General features: G+C 34.6%; 1 protein-coding gene across 23 annotated transcripts in view; it reads right to left on the minus strand.

Annotated features, from left to right (window-relative positions):
• The window catches only part of LOC105471068 (peptidylglycine alpha-amidating monooxygenase), a 279,410-nt gene that overhangs the window by 47,339 nt on the left and 205,391 nt on the right, over positions 1-26,680 (minus strand). For 14 of the 23 annotated variants that reach the window (XM_024789486.2, XM_071098661.1, XM_024789483.2 and 11 more), the window contains 3 exons: positions 22,736-22,920; positions 21,547-21,618; positions 7,079-7,399 (listed from right to left, as the gene is read on the minus strand). In XM_024789486.2, the coding sequence (XP_024645254.2) occupies positions 7,079-7,399; positions 21,547-21,618; positions 22,736-22,920 (578 nt within the window). The remainder of the gene's footprint in view (positions 1-7,078; positions 7,400-21,546; positions 21,619-22,735; positions 22,921-26,680) is intronic. The other 9 variants (XM_071098668.1, XM_071098666.1, XM_071098664.1 and 6 more) reach the window with 1 other exon arrangement.

Genomic DNA, 26,680 nt, shown 5'->3' on the forward strand with positions numbered 1-26,680 from the left:
CTGTGTTTTAGTTTCTGCTTGTTTATGGTATCAACTAGCATTCAAATTCCCCTATAACCTTATAATTTATCTGTACTAACTTTTCACCCATAGCAGAATGCTGAAGATAGTTTGAGAGTACTCAATGAAAATGCTAATTGGCTAATTACTATCAATAAAGACAATAAACACATATAATGGCTTCTGGAACCTTTCTATTCAGTGGTCTACCAACTAGGTACTGGGAGCTAAGTGCTCATGAAGATGCAGTTACTATTCTGACAGAAAATATGCAACGTCTAAAAATTGCATTATTTTGGGGTCAAATATGAATTTCATAAAATATTGGAAATACTGTTTAAAGAACTTTAATCTGGCTATGAATGATCTCAGTTATCATATGCCCTTAAACTGGTAAGTGCTTGGAAGTCTGCATAAAAATATGGACGCATAGGTTGTTTTGAGCCTATCTTCACCAATTACAAAAACACTCATTTGTCACATATTAGAATCCTTGTAGGTTGGAAATGTTCAAGAAGGAAAATTAATGTAAATATCTAGAACGTATTTATGAAAATATACACCTTCAATGAATTTTCCAAACAGTAAAAATGATGTGTAAAAAAAATGTATGAAGTCTAACACCATGAGCAACCTGGTTCTTTTAGTACTGAATGTTTAGAAAATTTATATTAATTATTGTTAGTTTTATTTTAAACTGTCTTTGCACACTTACATTACTTAGCCAAGTGTTCAAAACTTTCAGGATCTGAGTCTCTTTATTAACCAGAAATTCTAGGATAGTTAAAGAAAAACTGAGTTCATGTTTTTTTCTGTGAATATTAGCTAAGTTAATTAATGTTTTTGCTTCCAGTGTCCCCATATTTTTAATTATCCGGTAGTTAAAGGCTATTCCCTATATGATGACATGATCAAGAATAAAGGCAGTGATTTAGGACTAGTGTGTATGTAGGTGGAATTAATACTGATTATTATTCCAATTCCTGCTCATCATGACATGAGAATCAGAGAATGCTAGAACCATATCTGAATTATTCCATACAACTGTCTCATTTGACAGGAAAAGAACTTCAGCCTTGAGCCAGACTATAGGCCTCAATTTCAGGGATAGTTTCTAATCCCCAATTAAGGACAATTTTAAATCCTTATTAAAGAAATTATATGATGAAATATATTTGAGTTCTACCTTAAACACTTTTGATGATAGAGCAGTTAAAAATTCTAGTTCAGATTTCTCTTAGTTATTATTTAAGAAATGATTCAATATATGACTAGTTAATGCTACAGATTTACAGTGTTAGCCTAAAAATTAAATACAAATTTCTTACCCATGACCTTGGGCAAGTCATTCCCAACTCTGTCAGTTGCTCTAAATTCAGATGGCAAATGATAGAATTATTTCAAGCTTGATTGCTTGTTTTTAAAATCTGGAGTTGAGAACATATTACTAGAAACAATACTTTTAGAAAAATAAGGTAAATACACATTAGCTATTGATCCTAGTAGCTTTAATACAAATTTGTTTTTGTTTCTAAAAGATGATTAAAAAGTTGAAAGAAATCTTGAAATCTTAAAATATTTTTTTCCAGTGACATATAACACTTTTTAATGATAAATAAAATATATCATTCTATAAAGAATCCTTACATTTATTATAAATAAAGGTTAATGTACAGCTGCATATCCTGCCATATATTCAGAAAAAGAAGTTACTACTTTTAGAAAAAAATTAAATACAGCTTTAAAATTGCATCAATTAATCATGAAAAAGATTAATAGATTGCACTTTTTCCAGAAAGAGATTAATATTAGTGATCACTGTTGTATTCACATGAAATTATTAATAAGTATTTGAAAGGGCATTCATTTATCTGTGTTACACAAAGACTAACAGAGCTAAAGTTGAGGAAAAAAACATAATTTCAAACTCAGAACTATGAATTAATTTCAGTGTAAAAAGGCTCTTCACATTTAAGAAATAGGACTGAAAAAAATCACTAGAAGACTTCAACAAAAACAAAGTATGGTGCTTGCTTTTTCTGTACTTGTAAATTTTCATCTTTTGAGAAAAGGAAGACTTATTTTGGCCAGGGATTGTTATACATCAGAAGTGCCAGCAATAACTATAATTAACTAAAACTATTGTAGAAATATTTATACCAAAGTAAGAAAGGAAACAAGAATTAATTATAATGTTTCATTTAATGGGAGTGAAGTGAGGAAGAGATTTACCATATAAATAGGGGCTGAAAAACATTAGCAAAATTCTTTTCCTTTTTCAAGTTGCTTTAATTGCAACTGAGATTTTAATCTTGGTAAAATTGGCTGAATACTGACTGAGAAAGCATGACCTATTGATATACCTATAATACCTACAGTTATTACAATTGTAGCCTGAGATAATTAGATGACTGGAAAAAAATCATCTTCCTATTTGTATATCTAGGGTGTTTGTGTGTATGTGTGTGTGTGAGAGAGATGCAGAATAACAGAGTGATTAAGAAGCAAGACTTGGGAGCAAGTCTGCCTGGCTTTGCATCTTGGTTTCTTGAGCTGCGGCATTTTGGGTATGTGACTTAACCTTTCATCACTTTCTTCCTCTCTAATGAATCAATGCATGTAAAACGCTAAGCTTGGCTCAAAGTAAGTGCTATGTATATGGGTTTTTGGTTTTTTTTAACCATTCTCCTCCCCCCAGAGATGAAAATTCAGCCAACTGAATGGTTTATTTTACCCTGAAAATTCTGCAAGACTTGAACCTAGAAGTAAGACTATGACTGAAATATAAGAATGGACTCTGGAATTAAGTACAAGTTGTTCATAGAAATGAAGAAAACACTAAATGTATCATAAGAATAATTGAACACCTTCTGAATCCTCTTATCTGATCAGAATTGTCACACAAATGCAGGTGTATTTTCTCACATGCAGAGGTTTATAATACATACTGAATCAGGCTTCCACATGCAATATGTGGTAGTCCAATCAAACCTGCCACTCAATAGCTAGTTCTACTTTTTAAATGTTCAATGAGTCTAGTTTCCAGAGGGCAAATAGAATAAAGATACCTAAGATTTTGTTTCTACTCTATTAATGCTATCTCTATCTAAACTATTAATGATAGAAACTAAACTATACCAAGTTTAAAAAGAAGTGCATCTGAATCTTAGTTTATTGAGGTTAGCATTTTCACACTGTATGTCATATATCACATGCAAACATCAAGATAGATCAATGTAAGTGATCACACGTTTGAAGAGCCACAAACTCCCATTGTGATAAAACACTGCCAAGTCACTTTTTTCTCAACTTATCAGCTTAAAGTGCCAAATTTTGCTGCTTTCCTGCATACTGCAAGAAAATTCTCTGTCTCATAAATGCTGCTTAAGATCAAGTAATCAATATTTATACTTTGGTATTTCATTTTAAAAAAATCTCAAACATAACATGACAGTAATGGTAGCAGTAATAGTCACAACTGTTAATGTATCATAACATTTTTAAATGCTTTCTGCATGCTGACACTGTTCAAAGCACTTTGCATGTATAATATTATTTGACCTTCACTTGAACTCTGTGAGGAGTATACTATTATAATCCTCATTTTATAGACAAGAAAACTAAAGCCCAGATTTTTTTTTTAATACTTGCCTAGAGACCACATAGAAAACTGTATAGCTGGAATTCAAAGCCACCATGCAGTCGGGTACCTGGACCTGTAATATTCTACATTATACCGTCTCCATGAAGCAGTTTCTAAATTTGATTTTGGCCAAATACAGAACTGCTTTTGGGGAAGCTGTATTTTGTGTGTGTGTGTGTGTGTGTGTGTATGCACGCGCACACACGTGCGCATGTGTGTGTTGGGAAGCCTGTGATTATTACCTCCTACTTGATGGGTGTCCTTTCAAACAACAGTTTGAAAACCTCTGGTCTAGTCTATCTGAACTTGTCCAGGAAGTTTCTGTCGCTAATGCTGTTTTCACAATTGTCTAGAGTTTTCACATCTTCACCAAAAATCATGAAGATAAAACCTAAAAAAATGCTATTTGCAGATATTTGTAGTCCTAGAGATACAATAAGACACAGTACTTAACTATCTTGTTCTGGGGAATGATAAGGACTTTCTCAGCTGTGCAAAGTCAGCAGATATCATTCTATTGTGTTCTTCATGCAGCTTGGTGACCACTGATATCCAGCCCATACTGAAGTGGAGAACCCAGTTTTAAAGGCAGATGCCAGGGTGGAAAACAAGTGGAATCCTGATCAAACTAAAGGTTCAGAAAACAGTATGTTTTTGAAACCCTCAGGTGTTCCTAGGCCTGCCATATAGGCACAACCAGATTTTTGAGCTGATCTGTTAATTTCACCTTTGAACCCTCAGGTCAACTGGATGGGCTTCATCAGCATATTACAGTTCCAGCATATAGATAAACTGATGAAATCTAAAATACTGCCACAGAAAACACCATTGTATTAGATTATGCTGGTGTCAACAACTGGGGCCATCAGAACAGGGTTCTGAATAGAAATATCTCCATCGTCTAAGCAATGAGGGTCCAGTGTTCCTGGGAAGTTTATCTGAACTGGGCAAGCACATTAGCATCTCTTTGAGCACAATTGTATTGAAATGTAAGAAACTAGAAGATGTACACTGGAAATAATAAAGTCCAAGTTTTAGATTTAGATCTGTGACCTCATTCAAATAGATTAACTTCTGGCTTCAGCTTCTTATTTGAAAATTAACAACAGATGTCAAAGATATCTGAAATAAATATGAGCTATAATATTAAGCAACAGACCAGCCTGACATTTTTGTTTTTATAATAATCTCATATAAAAATTACTTTCTTCTTTGCAACAAATATAATTCCTTATTGCAAATTAGGCACTTAGGGAAACAGTTAATTCCTCCAGACCATTAGGCTCATTCTCAGCTTTGCCTGGAGTAAAGAAAGGGTATGAAAGAAACAATGGAAGATTATATATCAAATTTCTTCTCCTTGACTATACCCTGAGGACTAGACATTAATGAGATTGCTAATAAGTTTTATTAGGGCCCCTATATGCTAATAACTTCCTACTTTATTTTTTTGCAAAATGGAAGCTTCCCGAGGATAGGTTTTCCTCTGGCTTACCCAAAGGAATGAAACAGCATCAATTAAAGTTAGATATTATACTGCATTGTAGTAAATGGTGAAAGAGAATTAAGAAAAAGCCTTTTAGAAATAGCTTACCTAAATATGAGTTTTTGTTTTGCATTTTATTTTTTAAAAGTTTTCATAATTAGAGTAGTGAAATTACATCAAATCATTTTAGAAAGGAAATACATGTTCCTTTCTTAATTTGCAGTTGTGCTATATGTTTCTATGACTCATTGTTATTCACTTCAGTGACATTCACAGGAAGGAAATTTCCCTAAACAGATCCTAGAGAAGCATTTTTCTCTTGAGCACTACCATTTGACCACTTTGGAAAGTATGAGGATATTTGCTAAGTATATGCACTTGGGTATTTTAAGGGCTTATTTCGTAGAAAAACTGAGTAAGTTTCAGAAATGCGATATCTTAAGTCAAATTCTGACTGTGACCTTGACACTCTTGATGCCTACAAATGACCAAGATACCATTTCAAATCCAAGAATAACAAAGACAAATCATGGAACAAATAAAGTATGCTGCAACTCACATTTCACACATGAACACAATTGTATTCCCACCAAAGAGGCTCTTTTCCCTTTTATATTTCCATGTTGTCTGGGTTACAATTCACTGTCCTTAAAATATAAGTTCAAGCAGACATTCCTGTGTGTTTTGAAATGGATAGGGGCATGATAAACTGTAAATTTCTAGGCATCATACTCAGAGATGCTGATTCAGTTGTTCTTTGATAGGATTCAGGGGTCTAAATTTTTCTTACACACCCTAGGCGATTCTGAGGCAAGGAGGTCCAGGGACCACCTCGTGAGAAACACAGTTTTATTCGACAGATCCAGAATGAGCTACAGCAGGGCTGATCCTGTTTAAACACAAAAAGTTAAAAATCCAGGTTCCAGTTAACATCTCACAGAAACCATTACGCCAGTACCAATGGACTATGTTTTGAAACTCTCATGTGAGCAAAAGGCACTGCATGCTATTTTTTTTCAGTTATAAATAAAAATCAGCTGGGTGTTGAATAATTTATGGCTTCCTACAAAGCTGAATTTGAAAACATCAAGCTGGCAGCCTGTGCCATTCCAACCCACACATGGACAGCTGCCATGCACGCATATCCGTTACTTTTTTGAGATTATCTCCACATGCTATATTATCTGGCTTTCCACATTAGCAAGTAACATGAAGCACAATCAATATCACAGAGGCCACAACACAATTAAAGACAAAGATGAGGCATCCATAGCTTGCTGGTACGGAAACCTGAAGGGAATAAGGTATTCTCCTCTACTTATGGAAGCCTATTTGGGATAAAAATAAAGATAAATCTGATAGTTATGGACTTACCAGAGGTCCCTTCAGAAATACTCAACTTTCCAATTAAGATTGTAATCGATAATGAAACTTAAAAATCAAAATCATAAAATGGTTATATTTTACAAGTCAACTGGATGAGAATGTTGAAAGTGTAAAATTCCTTTGAGAGGAATTTTATTACCTTACAAGGAGATAGTATATGAGCATTTCTTACACTGGGACTTTACATATCAGGTTTTGAATTTTCAATGTATTTCCATTGAGCAAAATGAAAAATAGTCAATTGTAAGAATTTTTATCCTGAATTTCATATGCCGCATTTCCCCAAATGATCCAAATATCCAAATATTTTTTGGTCCTTGTAGTTCTGGCTCACCAATAGAACAGACACTAAATTTATGCAGTAATAGACCAAAACAAAAACAAAAACAAAATCTTCAAAGGTGGTATCTGATAGCCCAAATCTGAGTAATATTTTTTCCAATGGTAATAAGTCCTTTTCATTGATGAATTTTTTCACCCATTAATTCTTATTCCCTTCAGGTTTTGCTAATGTGGAGTGTAGCATTTCACACTTTATTGCTTAAAAGAAACCCTACACGCACCTCCTGTGTGTTCTGGTTCCCAGGTGCCTTCACCAGGTAGGGGCTGCTGTAATGAGGAAACTCTGCTCTCTGGTGGCCTCAAGGTAGATACTAGTCTGTGGAATTTGTGAATTCTGTCTCTGACAAGAATAGCATTACCCCTCTCATGTTCTGCACCCTCTCTGGCATCAGACCGACCAAGATCCTTTTTTTGGACTACATTTGCAATCTCGGCTACCAGGTCTGACTCTGATTCTGCCTTTTCTGTAGGATTATATTTGTGCACATGAACAACATCTTCCCTTTCTCCTAGCAGCTTGGAAAGTAGTGAATAGAAATCACCTGTGGAAAAAAGAGAAGAGATAAGGGCGTGGAGGGTAGATAAGATTGCAAAATTTACAAAATTTGGTGCTTTAAAAAATATCTACTCATTTCTCATAATAAACAAGAGAGAAGTTTGCACTCAGACTTTTAAGCATAGGAGGGGAAAAAAAAAGAAAAATTCCTAGACCAGTGAATTACTTTATTTCAAAATCATCTATTTCTTTATGTTATAACATCTACTGACATATTAGTAGGAAAAAATAATGCTTATGTAATTGCATGGCACATTTCAATAAATGGTTTGCACAGTATAATTTAATTGATATGGAAATTAAGAGCTCATCAGATTTCTAAAATAAAATATCATCAATAGCTACAGTAGATAACAGCTACCTGCACAAGAAACTCTTTGCAGTTGTCTTAAAAAACTTATTAAAGTGTAAGCCATAAGAAATGAAATATACATTTCTCGAGCAGGAAATATACATTTCCTGTAAAACACAAGTAAATGTGTATCCATTTGACAATTGAGAAACCTAAATTTTATTATTATTTTGTTAGCAGTGCTACTGTCAGTAACTCTAGTTGTTCCTCTTAAACAAAAAAATGAGCAAGTGAGAAAAATAATTTTTTGAGAAAAGAATACTTTTAAATCAGCTTCAAACAAAGGAAAAGATTTTAATAAACTAATATCATTAGGGTGATTCGTCACTAAAATGTATTTTATGCCTTCCTGTATTAAGGAGTAAACTTGGGTATGAGACGCCAATTCCATGAAAGCAAATTATTTATAAAATATTATCACATATACAAAATATGACTACAGAAAGTTCATGAAGTATTTTAACCCTCATCATTCCCACAATGACTTCTAATCCATTTATATCAACTCTGTGAATGGTAAACATATTCTCAATGAAAACACAAATCTACTCTCCTACACCAAACCCAAGGGCAACCACCAATTCTTCCTTTTCCTCATCCTATACTAAGTGCTGCTAATGAAGAAATTACTTATGACTATGGAGTCCTGTTGCTTACATTTTAATTACATTTACAGCACAATTAGAAAACATTTATAAAATCTCTTTTCATGACCATTAGGAAATGAAAATGCTAACTGGTTTAGCCATGATGTATTTCACTGAAGAATATATTATTAAGAAGGTGGTGCAAGGGGAGATGGAGTCTTTTCAAAATGATGCTAAGAGATTCTGTCATGTTTATAAGTAGCCTTGGTTTAATGTTTCAAGTAGGTTTTCAGTTCTTGCCAGTGAAATCAGCTTATCCCAGGTGAAATCTTCAGTCAGAAAATAATTACCAAGTAATAGGGCCAATCTCAGTAAAATGAACAAAGCAAATTGTAAGTCAACCAAATCTATTAGGGCACAGTGGCTTTCTGCCTCACAGAAGAAAAATTAATACAGTACATTACTGCTAAATTCTCATGTACCACACATTAAATATAAATAGTTTCATATGCTTATACAATGAAACGTCTTATTTAGGAAATAAAATACAAGAGTATTTCAGGGAAAGATAAGCCATTATTTAAAAACTTGAGGCTGGGAGTGGAGGCTTACATTTATAATCCCAGCACTTTGGGAGGCCCAGGCAGGAGGATCACTTGAGCCCAGGAGTTCGAGACCTGCCTGGGCACCAGAGTGAGACCCCATCTCTTTAAGAAATAAAAAAATTAGCTGGGTTTTGTGGCATTCAGTTATAGTCCTCACCACTTGGGAGGTAAAAGTGGGAGGACTGCTTGAGCTCAGGAGTTCAAGGCTTCAGTGAGCTATGATCACGCCACTGTACCCCAGCCTGAGTGACAGAGACAGACCCAGTCTCAAAAAAAAAAAAAAATTAAAATTAAATAAAAACTTGAATCCATACATTTAAGCTATTATTGTTATTGAGACAGGGTCTCTGCCTTTCACTCAGGCTGGGGTACAGTGGCGTGATCATGGCTCACTGCAACCTCTGTGTTTCGGGTAGTCTTGATGGAGGAAGACAGGTTCAGAACTATGCACAGTCATTCAGGTTGGCAAGAGAGAATCTAAAAGCTGTGATTAAAATATCAAAGGTAGGGCATTCCAGTTCATGTGAATTTATCATTTTAAATTGTCACTGGGTTAGGAAAGCAAAAATTGTTAAAATAATGTAACAGGCTTGGCTGCACACAGTTACCCAGGCCTTGCCAGAACAAAGTTTCAGAGCAGAATCTCTACAAACATCTCCTTACATGAGAGAGACAGGCCACTAGATGGCTATCTCTTACATTCCTATGCGCAAATCGGAAAGAGTTTTTTCCTCTTCTAGTGTACTGGATATCATATGGAATCCTGAAATGTCAACCAATTTTCTTAGGCACATTAAGATGTTTCTTTAGAAAATACATCTAATGCATATAACAGAGTGGAACATAAGTAAAGCAAGTTGGTGGTCCTGACCCCTGTGTCATCTCTCAACATTTCCTTTTTCTTTTCAGTTTATGTTCCACTCATATTGGCTTTTCATTTCCTTGAATATCAAGTCTAAGAAGATGTTGTTTCTTCTGCCTGGACCACTCCCTCCCCACTAATAAACTAGCTCCTCAACTTTCAGATCTTAGGTGTCACGTCAAAAAAGCCTTCCTTGACAATTCAACTCAGGGGTCTCTGCTGGGTGCACCTATAGCACTCTGGTCTTTCCCTGTATGACAACTCCTCCATTCAAATACACATCAAATCCTATTTCTGTGCCTCTAAGTAAGTTCTGCTTTGTACCTTTAAGTAAATTCTACTTAACCTAACAAATACAGTGACAACAACCTTTAGAAATTATTTTGTAGATTTAAAGAAGGCAGTTAATATTAAAATACCCAGTCCAGTGCATATCATAAAGTAGGTGTCACTAAATTATAGCTATTATAATTACTAACTGAAAAAACAAACTAATTGCAACATGTATCTGCTTCAACCTGTGGTTTACTTAATATTTTAAAAATCAGCTCCTTTTTCGTAGTCAAGCATCTGGATTTTCATAACAGAAAACAAAAAGCCCTTTTAGGCCCAGGCGTGGTGGCTCATGCCTGTAATCCCAGCACTTTGGGAGGCCAAGGCGGGCGAATTACTTGAGGTTAGGAGTTTGAGACCAGCCTGGCCTATGTGGTAAAACTCCATCTCTACTAAAAATACAAAAATTAGCCAGGTTGGTGGCGGGCACCTGCAATCCCAGCTACTTAGGAGACAGATGCACGAGAACTGCTTGAACCCCAGAGGTGGAGGTTCCAGTGAGCCGAGGTAGCATCACTGCACTCTAGCCTGGGAGATAGAGCGAGACTCAGTCTCAAAACAAACAAACAAACAAACAAACAAACAAACAAACAAACAAAAAACCCTTTTAGGTTTCTAGCCCTCTATTTTCTTAATAAGTCACTGTGGCTACAACAGCTAATTGGTTCCTGGCTTTGCCAAAGGAGGCTGTATCTGTACTCTCTCCGCGTCTTTTAGCATATTTTTGGAAAGAGAAGTCTCTCTACTCCACTGTTCTGAATGCCATTCCTCCAGCACTCCCTAAAGCCTCTCCTGTCTTCTCTCTTTTCTTTTCTATTAATAAATACAACTTCTTTACCTCATATCTGACTCACAGGCTATACATACACTCACTTAGGGCTTGAGTTGTTGTGGAGGTGGGGAAGAGACTCTCCTCTGACATAACATACCCTTCAGGCTTTTCCATCTTCTTTCTCCATTTACAAGCTCCAACACTGTCCAAAAGAACTTTCTGTGATAATGGATGTAATCTATGTCTGCACTGTCCAACCTAATAGCTGCCAGACAGACACATGGGGCTGAGTGCTTTGTAAATGGCTAGTGTACCTGAGAAACTTAATTTTTAATTTTTTACTTTGAATTAATTTATATTCAAAACATAAATATTTTCACCTAGTGTCTACCATATTGGATGATGCAGGGTTACTTGCTGATTCATTCTTCCTTACATCCTTTTCCCTCTCTAAATTGGACGCATTTCTTTTCACTTCCTATTTCACCACTGTATGACTTCTCCAAGAGGTAAGGGATCCTAATTGCCAATGCTAATAGACTCTTTAGTTTGATCTGTTGGGAGCCTGTAGCCCTGTTGAAAGTTCCCTTCAGAACCTCTTTCCTTATAATGTTGTTCTTTACAGGTCTTCTCCACCTATCATCTGTTCTTCCTCTTTTTTCTGTCCATCATGTAAAAAAGACTGGTGTTTTGGAAAGTCTGTCCCTGACACATTTTTCCCCTGGCTAAAGCCTCTTCCTACTAAGTGATCTCAGTCACTTACAAAACTTAGCCTACCACCTCTAGGCACATGACTACCAAGCCTGGAGCTCTCCTAACACCAAACTGATGTTACAAAACCGGCTTCTGGAAAATCCCACTTGGATGTCTGTCTCATAGACATTTTGAACTTAAAGTGTCTAAAATGGAGCTCTTTATCTTCTCACCGTATTTTAACTTTTTTATAGGATCCCTCTTAGTGATGACACTCTTTTGAGTAAATCAACTCAGAAAACCGTACTCTTCTTTCTCTAACCAGTGAGTCACAAGGTCCAACCTAGGCTGATTTGCAACATCAACTTTTTCCTCCTTACCACCAGGACTCATTTGGGAATCTTATCCTTTTATTGTCATAGTGAAAGACTCTTCTCCTTCCTCAGAAAGGACCCCCATCTCTGCTCTGGATGACAAAATCTGTCTAGGATGGTATTAAAAGTGGCTCTACCTCTACGGAACTGATGTGTGATTGATGGCACCCCACCCGCCTTGGACATTCCTGGGTTATATCCCCATAGTTACCTTTGCTGCAGCTCTGTCCAGCTATATATTTCTGGGTGGTATATTCTTTTTTTCTTTCTTTCTTTTTCCACTGGACTAACTTTGATTGGTGGCATTTTTAAAAAAATTATACTTCTGGGATGCATGTGCAGAATATGCAGGTTTGTTACATAGGTACACACATGCCATAGTGGTTTGCTGCACCCATCAACCCGTCATCTACATTAGGTATTTCTCCGAATGCTATTCTTCCCCTAGCCCCCTAGCCGCCAATAAGCACTGGTGTATGATGTTCCCCTCCCTGTGCCCATGTGTTCCCATTGTTCACCTCCCACTTATGAGTGAGAACATGCAGTGTTTGGTTTTCTGTCCTTGTGATAGTTTGCTGAGAATGATGGTTTCCAGCTTCATCCATGTCCCTGCACTCATCCTTTTTTATGGCTGCATAGTATTCCATGGTGTATATGTGCCACATTTTCTTAATCCAATCTATCACTGATGGGCGTTTGGGTTGGTTCCAAGTCTTTGTTATTGTGAATAGTGCTGCAATAAACATACGTGTGCATGTGTCTTTACAGTAGAATGATTTATAATCCTTTTGGTATATTCTAGGTGTTATTTTCTATTTCTGTTCTGGGACTCACTGCTAAGGTGACCATATAATTTGTTTCTCAAACTAGAATATTTTTTAAGAGGAAAGGGGTGTTACTAATATTTATACTAGGCATAAACTGGGACAGTCCTAGAAAAATGGAGATGTTTGCTGCTTACCAATTGTTGACAGTGTTAACATATTAAGAACTATATAAACTATAGAAAATAATAATAGCAGCTAAAATTTCTTGAGAGCTTAGCATGATCCATTCACTTTGCTGTATGCTTTATACTGTTTAATACATTTAATCTCTATTAGTTATTATTGTCCTTGTTTTATATGAAGAAACTAAAGGTACAATACTAACCTGCACAGCTGGTAGGAAATTGAACGGGGATTTGAAGGAGATGGTCTGACTGACAGTTGCCCTCCAAACTGCTCACTAGACTGGATTCAGGTTCCCCTGTCTTTTCTGTACTGGTCATTAAACTTTTTCCTACACAGTCACCTCAAACTTATCAATCTTACTATACTTAATTGTTTTTCTTTTTAAATTAACCATCTTCTGAGCTCAAGTGCTAGGTTTACTCTTTAACTGGGTTTCTCTTTGTCATATCCTGGTCTATCTTGTCCATATTGTAACACAAGAAATGTGCAAAATGGTCAATACATACATACCATAGCGATTTGCACAAAACTAGCTTAAAAAATGACTAGTTTTTGGCTGGGCACAGTGGCTCATGCCTGTAATCCCAGCACTTTGGGAAGCCGAGACGGGCAGATCCCTTTGAGGTCAGGAGTTCGAGACCAGCCTGGCCAACAAGGTGAAACCCCGTCTCGACTGAAAACGCAAAAATTAGCCGGGAGTGGTGGCGGGCACCTGTAATCCCAGCTACTCAGGAGGCTGAGACAGGAGAATTGCTTGAACCTGGGAGCTGGAGGTTGCAGTGAGCTGAGATAGTGCCACAGCACTCCAGCCTGGGCAACAGTGCAAGACTCCATCTCAAAAAAAAAAAGACTAGTTTTCTTTGATTTGAAAAAATGTACCTTACATGTATGACCAAATTCTTTAAGATGTTCTAAAAATACTTTCTGTATATTTAAATTATCTCTGGGAAGGGAGAAATTACAAGATACAAATGTAGTTTTATATAAAAAAGCCCTTCTCATTTCTTATTTATTGTCATAGTTCCAGAGATTAGTACTTTCCCTATCCTAGCAGATACTCAATAAGCAATTCTTGGATGAATAATAATTTGTTAAAAATGTCAACCCTTGCATTTTCATTAGTAGAGATAAAAATATTTCCTTGATGACTTTAGGCTGCAGTAATTTCCCATTTTTAAATTTTCTTCCCTCAACCTTTGATTCTTATAAAATACCCCAATGATCTAGATCTTTTAAGTAATTCAATTGAGTGAGTTTGGTATATGGAAAACACAAGTATAGTAGCAGCTAATGTATTGAGAAAAGGAACGCAGCATAGTACATGGGAATCTAATAACACCACCAATGAAACTTAAAGTTCGTAAGTTGTGTGCTTGCACTAACTACTTTGTGGATCAGTGGACATTTTTCTATTATCAGGGACCACTCACTATTCCCTGCTCCCAGCATGGAAATTTCCTTGGTTTACTTTCAGGAATATGGTGAGAAAAACTAAAATAGATGAAATATACATTGAAAAATTGTCCTATGAAGGTTTTTTTTTAAAAAATGCTTTAAGATTACTGGATAGAAAAAAATAAATATCTAATTTTTTGGAAATTGTAAAATCTTAATGTGGCAGGTGCTATTATTTTTTTAAATGATCAAGTACCTCTCAAAACTTTCCAGAATATAAATTCCCATTTCCCACACAAATTACTAGTTCTTCATTACCTAAAAAAACCCAGCTCGTTACTGCTTATTGCTCTGTGATTTCTATAATATAAGGACAGTAAATAGGATGTTCAGCAGCAGTTTAACCACTGACAAAATATGCCAAGTAACCAAGTTAACACGATTAGAGCCATGCAACATAACTGATTAAAGAGAGGGATATAAGGAACGGAAAAATAAAAGCATCTCTTTTTAGAATTTAATATTTTGTTTTATGACTTAGTCTTAACTGATTTTCCCTTCGGGTTAAAGTCAATTTGGTTTATTGATTGTTTACTTACTACTATCCCATAACATTTACTCTCTAGCCTTAGAGAAATAAAACACATGACCATGGTGACCAGCTCAAGGATCACAAAGGAAGTGAACTTTATTATTTCTTTCCCTTATAGGACTCATTTGAAAAGCAATCAGAAATCAACTTTTCTTCCTTTGTAAGAAAACGACACAAATATAAAAAAGGAGAAGATAGAAGATTATAGTTTTCATAACTACCATGCACACAGATCTATATTGGAAAGCCTAACTGTGTGATAAATGATCATTCACATCTGCCTATTCTGTTATTAGGAAACCAATTCAAAACAGCATTCAGTCAGCTTCCCAGAGCCTTGGGGGGTATTTAGAATTGTGTTTGATAGATGAGTTCAATAAATAAAGACACGTGAAGTGCTCATAAATCATAAGAAACCAATAAATTCTTAGTAAATAGGAATACAAACAAAAACTGTACCTTCTTTAAAACAGCAAAGTGGCATAGAGAGTGCTTGGAATTAGTTAAGAAGATGTTACTAAAATTATTTGTGTTTTATTGGAGGATCAAAGGAATGCCCTATTTTGAACAAATCAATGAAATATAAATTTTAGCTACCATACCCAGCCTTTGTTTAACTCTTCCCATAAAATGCTTACAACTGTAACTTTAGCAGGCTTTGACAGTAGACTATTGTGTTTTTAACTGGCAACCTTGTTCCCTTGATTCTGCTTATTTGATAAAACATGCCAATGGTAATTCATTTTTGTTAGCATAAAACCACTGTGAAATTACTGTTTCACAGAAGGTGTCTGAAGACCTTTAACTATCTGGGGTCATGGAGTATTTTCCCTCAACAAATTATATTTTTGTCATATTCTCTCTGCCTTGGGAATATAGTAGCTCATGTTGACCTTTGAGTAGAAAGATTGATTATATGAGGGCACAAAGACTACAATGAAGAGATTTTGGAGCAAACTGAATAAAACATGTTAAAGGCTGTTTCTACAGCCAAAGAAATGTTGTCCAGAGCATAATACATAATAACAAGGACATACTGTTATTATAGATTTTGACTTTCAATTCTGCCTGGAATTTAAGACAATGAATCTTCCCAATACAACAGACATAAGTTTCAACACTACATCTAAACTTCAAATATTAAAGAAGTGAGACACTCAAATTCAGAACTCTTAAATGTAATTTTGTAGACTTTTGCTTCCATCTAGTAAGCTTCTTAGTTTCAAGCCCATATTCTTTGCTTAAACAATGGTTATAGAAAGTTCAGGATGTTTATAGCTTTGGTATAGTGAACATATATAAGAAATTATAATGCATAAGAAATAAAGAGAACTTACAAAATGTGTGGGTTTTCTAGAAGTGCCAACCTTAATATATATGAGGAATATCTGTGTGGTGTGTGTGTGGGTGTGTGTGTGTGTGTGTCTGCTTTCAAAGACATCAATGTGAACTTCCTCATTCTATAGTCTCCTAGGATTCATTTCCTCCATGCAAAAGCACTGCCTAATTGAGTCTATTGTATAGTTTATTGTGCTTATTACATATATAGGTAATTCTTCACTCACAATGTCTTTGAAGGACGGTGACATTTTAGTTTGTTTTAAATATCCATTTGTGTTTTTCTGCCTGTAGGCAGACATAATCAACTCATTCGCAGATAAATTCACTTATATGCAAATGGGTTATTTTCAAATTGATATAGGCAGGAATATGCATGTATTATGCAGCCATTAAAAATCACTCTTGCCAATAATTTTTACAACTGGAGAAAATATTCAAGGTATATTTTTAAAAAGGGACTATGAAATTGTGTATACATTATAATTAAAATAATGTGCATTACATTTATTGCAGCACTATTCACAATAGCAAAGACTTGGAATCAACCCAAATGTCCATCAGTAACAGACTAGATTAAGAAAATGTGGCACATATACACCATGGAATACTATGCAGCCATAAAAAAGGATGAGTTTGTGTCCTTTGTAGGGACATGGATGCAGCTGGAAACCATCATTCTCAGCAAACTATCACAAGAACAGAAAACCAAACACCGCATGTTCTCACTCATACGTGGGAATTGAACAATGAGAACGCTTGGACACAGGAAGGGGAACATCACACACCAGGGCCTATTGTGGGGAGGGGACAGTGGGGAGGGATAGCATTAGGAGATATACCTAATGTAAATGACGAGTTAGTGGGTAAAGCACACCAACATGGCACATGTATACATATGTAACAAACCTGCACGTTGTGCACATGTACACTAGAACTTAAAGTATAATAATAAAAAAAAATTTTTTTAATAAAAAAGGAAACAATAGTTGCTGGAGAGGATGTCGAGAAATAGGAACGCTTTTACACTTTTGGTGGGGAGTGTAAATTAGTTCATCCATTGTGGAAGACAGTGTGGCAATTCCTCAAGGACCTAGAACTAGAAATACAATTTGATCCAGCAATCCCATTACTGGGTATATATCCAAAGGATTATAAATCATGCTACTATAAAGACACATGCCCACAAATGTTTATTGTGGCACTGTTCACAATAGCAAAGACTTGGAACCAACTCAAATGTCCATCAATGATAGACTGGATTAAGAAAATGTGGCACATATACACCATGGGATATTATGCAGCCATAAAAAAGGATGAGTTCATGTCCTTTGTGGGGACAGGGATGCAATTGAAAACCATCATTCTCAGCAAACAATCACAAGGACAGAAATCCAAACACTGCATGTTTTCACTCATAGGTGGGAATTGAACGATGAGAACACTTGAACACAGGGTGGGGAACATCACACACCAGAGCCTGTCAGGGGGTGGGGGCTGGGGGAGAGGGATAGCATTAGGAGAAATACCTAATGTAAATGACAAGTTGATGGGTGCAGCAAACCAACATGGCACATGTATACCTATGTAACAAACCCGCACGTTGTGCACATGTACCCTAGAACTTAAGGTATACATATATGTATATAAAAAGTCAGCAGAGCACAAAAAAAATAAAAAATAAATAGAAACGAAATCAACAAGACTGTCAAAAAAAAATAATGTGTATTACATATGCATATATTTAGTATATAAATATATGCATAATATGTATATATTTAATATATAAATATATGCATAATATGTATTTCACATACCTATATGCACTCATATTTCTGGGGACTATGGATGATTTTTATTTGTATGCTTATACTTTACATAATTTCCTTATCTTTTATAATGAATATTAAAAAATCAGTCAAAATAAACATTATTTTTAAAGAAATCCCTACAGACTCAATCAAAGCCTCATTAAAATGTTGTTTCCTATTGTTGCATGATCCAGGACAACATGATAAGTAAACTGTCATATAATGATGCTTTTGTGGTGTCACTGTAATTACATCTTTTGAGACAAAATCTGAGGTACACTTGCTTTACACCAGATTTTGTTCTACGGAGAGCAGATGTAGACAAAGATATTGTGAAAGGTTACTGTGTTTGTGGTTAAGCACAGACTGGATTTGCACAACTTAGATGTCAAGACTTCTAGTTAATTTCTAGTTAATTTCTAATAAAGATTAATATTCTGGCAAAACAATATCTATCAATTTTTGAGACATTAATTTCAAAGAAAACATTTATATTTCTCCTGGAGAAACACAGTACTAAATAAACCTGTGTTTTAAAGATCACTGGCTTTCTTTAAAGATCACTAACTTTCTTTGAATTTTTTTCCTCCACGTGAGAAATAACTCCCACTTTCTGTTTATTTGTGGCACAGCTACATTTCTTTCTTTTAGTCTATGGAATATGATTATTTCTATCTCTCCCCTCCTTCTTTTTTTTCTATCTTAGTAAAGGTCATTTCTTCTTTCTAACATAACATTTATTACATATCTTGACATATCTTTCTGCCTGCTTTCCAATGTATTAAGATAGGAAGTAAATATATATATATATATTATACCATATATAGTACAATTTAAATAGCATTTATTTTATATATATACACACACACATACATATATACACTATATATATTATTAACCAGGTGGAACTATCTACATCACCTACAGAACTATCTGTACCCACTAAAGGGTATAGAGCTTGTCCTTGAGTACATATCTACTGATGGTTCAAGTCTTTTCTGCCTATTCCACACTGTTCTGTTTTCCATGGGGGTTTGACATCTTCTGTAGGATCAACATAGATGGTGTCTGTTAGCTTGTGGCTAGCACAACCACAATAATTTGGGCTTTTGCTTATTGGGGCTAAAAATATATTAAAAGAATTGTACAATCTGAAGAAATACTACACTAATTGTTGTGGCCGGAATACCAAATAAGGTGAAAAGTGAAGTTTGAGGGCTTACTTTAAAAATTAACATACATGGCATAATTTATTTGAATAATTAAAGCACCCTTATTAACTACTTGGTCAAGTTGACTTTCCAAAGAATGCATACAAATAGATATTTGTGCAAACAAATATCTCTAAGGAGAATGAAATACTCTTTCAGCAATGAGATTTGCCCTTTGTGTTGTAAGGAGATGGACTGATCTCATTAGTGCATCAAATGAACTATGTATACAAATGTGCATTTGGTGCATTTCTGTATTTCTCTTTTAGTTCTAGGCTGGTGGTCCCCACAGACCAGTAGGATCATACACACTATGCTAGCCATTGGTTAGGCTACTGTCTTTACCTTCATTAGAGATGACATTTTAATGGGCCCACTAATTTCAACATATGAATAACACAGCCTATTTTCTGCAATATGAAAATTGATAATATCAGAATAATGCTTTTTTCCTTCTCAAGTTAAATACCTTTAGTTGCAGCATTTTTATTCACAAACAGAAGAAAACAGAAACTGCAAGAAAATAATTTCTTATGTGTCCATAGAATTATTCTCTGGGACCAGTAAGAGTTTGGGTATATTTGTATATTTGAGTATATAGATAATGTTCACCTCTGAATATTATATATATATATATATATATGCTATAAAACACAAAAGGGTGAGTGAATGTCAAGGTATGAAATTATTTTAAAGAATCTGGTTTGTAGACATATATCTCCTAAATCCTACTATTTGGAAAGAACAGATGAAATATAACATTTAATGCCACTTCACTAACAAAACCTCTGGGTTTCTAACCTTTCAGAGGTGCCAGTGTTTCCCTTGATCAACTTGACTAACTTCAGAAGGAAACCATAGTCCAACTGCAGTTTCCATAGAAACATACCATTTTATAAGATGCATCTACTAAATGGTGGTATCTCATTCCATATTGTTTCATTTATGTTGTTATTTGTAAATGTATTCTAAGACAAATAAAATTATTTTAAAGACATACATTTCAAATAGCATATGAAATGTCAAAATAATTCATTGAAAGTCTGAATAAACTTCAGTAGAACTCACAGTAAACACTCTGAATACTACTATATTGAGGCTGCTATTACTGGCTTACTTACAAATATATAAACAGGATTGATAAATTTAGCTATTTTAAATTACTCAGCCATTTAGTGCTTTGAGCTAAGCTGTAGTTTTTTGAAGGCCACTTTGTTAGAATGAGATATTATGAAACATCTGCTGTATAATTTACAAACCTTAGGATCATAGTTTACCTTATGCTTCTTTCAGAGTGCATTTTCCCCTTTCTAAAGTCTCAATTGTTTAATTTTGTAAAAACTATTCATACAAGAGTGATATTTTTGAACTAGACCTAATGTAATACATTTTGAAGAATTCCAATAGCAGCTAGCAATAAGAAACAGGAAACTTCTATATGTTGCTAATAGAAAAATCCTTTCTATTTCTTGTATGCTTGTGTTGTCAGTAGAAGTGGGTTTGGATTAACATGAAACTAATGTTTAAAAACATGTATCCTAGGCCAAAAACAACTTGATAGGATAACAAACTCCAATGCCTAACCCAAAGCACTATCTTCCAAACAACTGACAAAAAGCAAGATTCAGGGAAGTAATTTTTTAGTACTAGCACATGCAGTATATGACATACAAGCATCAAACATTACCACTTTCAATAAACAGAACAGGGAAAGAATGATGCTTTTTTAACTCTGCAGATGGTAACTTAACACAAAACTATAGATGTATAAGACAATAATTCCTCCTACCTTGATGAAGGCAGAGAAGAATGACTTATACAGGCAAGATGTGGATTTAATTCTTAGTTTCTTTTTTTCTTGAACCTCAAATCTACTTAATGAACATACCATACAAAATATACAATAATTTAAATGGTTATTAGATTTCAAAAGCAGCTCGCTGATGGTTTTTAATGATTATACTTGCACTTTTACTATATATAAAAATTATAATATTAAATGAAGTAAAACAAAGACAGAAAATGAAACAACACTAAACTATATGAATGAATTTTACTTTCAGAGCTAAAGTGCAATAATTGACCATTTTCTCATGAATTATGCATTGTATAAAAAAAATTGTAGGCATTATGCAATACATAGGGTTTGAGGCAGATACAGAGAGGCATAAAATATCTCAGTAACTTTACAATTTGGTTGCCTACTTGGAAATTGATACTTTTATAGGCCTAGTTATAGAAATAAGCATACATACCCTGGTCTAACACTTCTTCTTCTTCTCGTTTTGGCTGCTGTAGTAAGGGAATCTTATCTTTATATTCTGTTTCTGTAAATGATCAAAGACACCGAGCATAAATTTGCAGTATGTATCGTATGTATTACATACTTAAAATAGTTTATTGGAAATACTCCATAAACATAAAAATACTATTCAGGGTCTTGTGCTTATTAAAGTATTAAGAATTCATATGATAGAAATGCTCTAATTCATAAACTCCCCACACCCCCACCCCCCAGCAAAACCTACCAATTACCAGACATCTGACTTAATAACTAGGTCAACTACCCTTTCAATAATATATAAATGATACAGAATTTTCAAAATGCATTGACAAAATGACTCATATTTGTTTTCTTAAATTAAATTTAGTACTGTTTTAAGAAGATTTAAGAACACTTTAAGGCATATTCTCTAAATATAGTAGAATCTTAATAAATGGCCAGAATGCTATGCTAACTTCTCTCATAAAATTTCCACTAGAAAGAAATAAGAAGCTGCTCTCGCATGTTAAGACTGAACTTGCAAAACTCAATCAAAGTCTCAGCATACTTCATGCAACAAAACAGGGAGTAGACTTTGCAATTTTCAGTTAAAGAGTGACAGTCAATATGGCCATTTTGCAGATGAACAATATATATATATGTTAAAGAACAATTCTGAGAATTAGATAAAAAAAAGTCAAGACTAGCAATGCTTCACAAATCAATAATTGTTCTTTGCCTGAAGAAGCCCATTAAATGGATAATTTAAAGTATGGCTGGAGATGATAACTATTTTCCCTGACAAACTGTAGTGATCTTTAGAACATGGTGCATAAATTCATAAATTGTGTAAGTCATTACTGGTTAAGGAAGGAGTTAGATGAGGAAATGAGAAAACATGAATTAAATGAAGAAAGGTCTACATTTATGGGATTGGTCCCAAAACAAATCTGTTTTATCCTTGGCTGAGATTTTCCTCTTTAACTGTTTTGATGGGGACATGTCAGGGAGGGGAGATAGGATATGAAAGAGAAAAATGAGAAAATAAGAAATAGTGTGTACATGTGACTGGTAGATAGAAGAAGGGAATAAAGATGGTTTTAAATATAGTCAAACAAGATACATACAAAAATATAAAATACAAAATTATATATTACTTTATATTAAACATCAATTATTACCTTTGTGATGTTCATGCATCATAACCATATCAGACTTCACGGGAATTGGAATGTTGGCCTCTGGTGGTATGGTTCTGAACGTATCTGGAGCTACATTCTGGGTACAGGTCATGAAAGAAACTGCATGCTTGGCTTCCATGTAATACATAATGTATAAGTTGCACATTTCATCACTAGATGTGCCACTGCAGGCAAAAAAATAGATACAACAAATCAACCATTCACATAAAATGCATGCTTAATGCAAGAAAAATGCAGCCATTAAATCTGCCAGCAACGGATTCAAAGGTAGAAATACTGTGCATTTATTTTATAGCTTTCATTAAAACCCATCACAGTTTTCAACATCAAAAGCACATTGTCAAAGGCATATTTCCACTTAACAATGGAGTGTCAGTTTGCAGGCACACCATGAACACTACTAAATACCACTGATGAAAATGGCATTTTAGTAGATGAGGGATATGGTACTTCCTTTTCTCTCTTGAATCTTTTTATTCTTTAGCCCCCTCCTATTTGCTAAAATTCTAGACTGAAAAAAGTTACTGTTCCCATGGAAAATCTTTATTATTTCCTTAACAATGGTAAAAATCAGTAACCTTCAATAGAATTATCATATATTATTTATTATAAGTCTTTAAAAATGGCTTTTCCCCTTAACACTAAAAGTCCTGGACCTTGTTTTTGGTTAATTGCCTCCTTCCTCATGGCCAGATAAATCTAGAATCATTGTCCACACTAAGACATTCAAAGTGTATCTCTGATGTCTGACTTGGCAGCTAGGCTTTTATAGCAGAGTTGAAAAGAATGCCTCAGGAATGACTCAAAATGAAATCAGCACTCATCTTTTTTAAGGGCTGAGATGTGACGGAAGAAATGCTGTACAGTTGAATGACTCAATGTTAAAAATAGATTTTAAAACAGTGGACATTTCCAAGAAAAAAGTTCCCAATGATAGAAAAAAAATCTAATAGTTTACAAAACATGTATTTTGCTTCCTCACCTCACATGGGTTATTATATATTTCATTCTCTTTAGTATTATTAGGAAGGAACTATTTAAGTACACCTTCACAAGACTTTTATATAGCAAAGTTGTTTGGGCAAAGGAACACTTCCATTTTAGTATTAGTATTGACAATTTTTAGCAAGACTACACTAATGAAAAAAGGTATGAGGTAGTTTATTTGCCGTACAGAAATATATCAGTGTTTATTTTTCCAGCAATGTCATGCGGCACTCACTTTCTCTCCATAGCAACAGTATGACATCAGCAAGGGAAGGAAAAAAATAAAAATATTTTACAAAGGGATTTGATTTTTCTAAGCTTTGAAAATGTAGAGCCCTTGAGAGACCACAGGAATAAGTCTCTGCCATTGGAAGCTCTGTTTATGCTTTAGAAATCATTTGGCTTCTCACTCTCTGAATCTGATACCTGTCAGTGTAACTGCTTCTCCCGTGAAATATAAGCAAATAGTGAAGTGCAAACCCAAACAAACATCTGTTTACTGTACGTCTTCATAGTGTCAAAACACCATTCCTAAGAATTACATTTTAACAGCCTTGGAGTTGGTCAGTATGTGCTATAAAAGGAATGGCTGTTGCAAAAATAATAAACCGGAGCCTCCCGCCATATTATCCTTCTCTTTCCTGATTTAAAAAAAGGAGGTATGTGTAGATCAACTGAGCAAAAAGGAAAAAGGAATTTAAGATGTGGCTCTAGCTTTAAAAACCTTTAATCATCTTGCAGAGAGGAAAAGCAAAATAATCATTTAAGCATCTCAAATTAATGAAAGGAAAAACATTTTAAATTCATATAATAATTCATGAAACTTGCAACTCATCAATGGATGGGTCCTTCCGCATTTTCTCTTTTTGGGAATGTCAATACCCACGTTTTCACTGGAGAAGGTATACCCACCCACAACAGCATATGTAAGACAACCAGTATCCTCGTTTTTTTCCTTACTAAAAACCTACACAGAATGAAGTAACTATCCCTGCTGGTCTAAATATTGTTGGTCCCTTGGGCCAGTGTGTTCTCTGTTGCATACATGGAAATTGTTTGTTCTGTGAGCTATTATATGTTTTTATAAAATAGTTAGGGAATTCTAGAATTTTTTTTACTCATCCTAATTTTCTTCTGGAGTAATATTTCCACAATTATTACCACAAAACTTTGGTCCCTGAAATGCTTACAGATGAGTTGAGAAAAAATTACCATATGACCGGCCGGGCACGGTGGCTCATGCCTGTAATCCCAGCACTTTGGGATGCCGAGGTGGGTGGATCATGAGGTCAGGAGTTCAAGACAAGCCTGGCCAAGATGGTGAAACCTCGTCTCTACTGAAAAAGCAAAAATTAGCTGGGTGCAGTGGCAGGCGCCTGTAATCCCAGCTACTCAGAAGGCTGAGGCAGGAGAATTGCTTGAACCTGGGCGGCAGAGGTTGGAGTGAGCCGAGATTGTGCGCCACTGCGCTCCAGCCTGGGTGACAGACTGAGACTCCGTCTTAAAAAAAAAAAAAAAAAAAAAGCAAACAAAACAAACAAACAAACAAAAAACTTACCATATGACCAAATGAAAATGTTGGTCTATACAAGTTAAACAATGTTGCACTGCCTGATCCTTTAATACACAATGTGCTCATGACTGTATGGAGGGGTAGAGGGGTGGATACAGTAAGTTCTATTCCCTAAAGGAATCTGACCAGGCTCCTTTATGTTGCTGTGTGTTCCAGGGCATAATTTAAGAAAAGTTGTACTGTAAGATTTGCTCTTACATAGGTAGAAATAAAATGCTAGTATTGTTAAAGAATGACCAATCAAAAGGATTTCTTCAAAAGAGTAGTGTGCATGTAATAAAGCTATATAAAGCTATTCAAATGAATATACATATATATGCATACAGATGTGTAGCTAGAAATGTTTCATAACATGTCTTATCTGTATATAGACAGGTAAATAGCTATGTATGTTCTATCTGTATCCTTCCATCTGTCCATCCATTCAGATAAACACATAGTTTAAGCTTTCAGAAAAATCCATTAGAGATTTAAGAAGCAACTAATATCGCAAAGTTTCAAAATAACTAATATAAAATATCTTGTTAATATATATTTCCTCAAAGATAATTTTGGTGCTTTTAAATGTGTTACATGTATATTTGGAAGGATTTGTTTTTAATATACATTTGAAAAGAAATTGTACTAAAAGTAAAAATTTCATTTCAAACAAGTGAAAGGTAATTATCTGAGAACAAGGAATTAAACTGTGCAATGTGGGCTCGGAGTAAGTCAGGACAATAAGTTACTCTTACTAAATTAAATTCGTTGTTATCACCGAAAAGCAGTAAGTAACAATTAAAAAACAAAAGAAAATTGTAGATAGTCATTATGGAGAAGAATATGAAATTAAAAGGTGGCATAAGTTTAGAATAATTTTATACTAATATTGGAGACAAAGGCAGCAATTACTATATTAGAAATAGTGTGTACCAAGGTACAAGGTTACATGTTTGAAAAACACATGTACTTAAGTATAGCAAATAAAGGAAAATGAGTAACTTTCTAAATAATGTAACTCTTTGTCCTCTACAACGTATGATTACACATTATTTTAAATAGTATATTTGAGAAAATAAAAAATAAAAATATAAGCGAATGTTCCAAGTTATTTCCTCAAAAATGAATTATCTTACCCTGTACTGAATTAACTTTTGAGAAAAATTATGCATATATGTGTAAAAGTATACATATATGTATGTGTGTACACCTATGCACATATATATATATACACAATACACTAATTCAATTACACATATATTATGTGTTAATTTGATACACATATAAATGTGTACACCTTTACACACATGATTTTCTGAGACTTATTAAGCAGCTCACCAATACAGTTCATTTGGGGCACCAATTCTATGACTCAAAATTGAATT

Source organism: Macaca nemestrina, chromosome 6 (assembly GCF_043159975.1).
Source record: "Macaca nemestrina isolate mMacNem1 chromosome 6, mMacNem.hap1, whole genome shotgun sequence".
Classification (NCBI taxonomy): domain Eukaryota; kingdom Metazoa; phylum Chordata; class Mammalia; order Primates; family Cercopithecidae; genus Macaca; species Macaca nemestrina.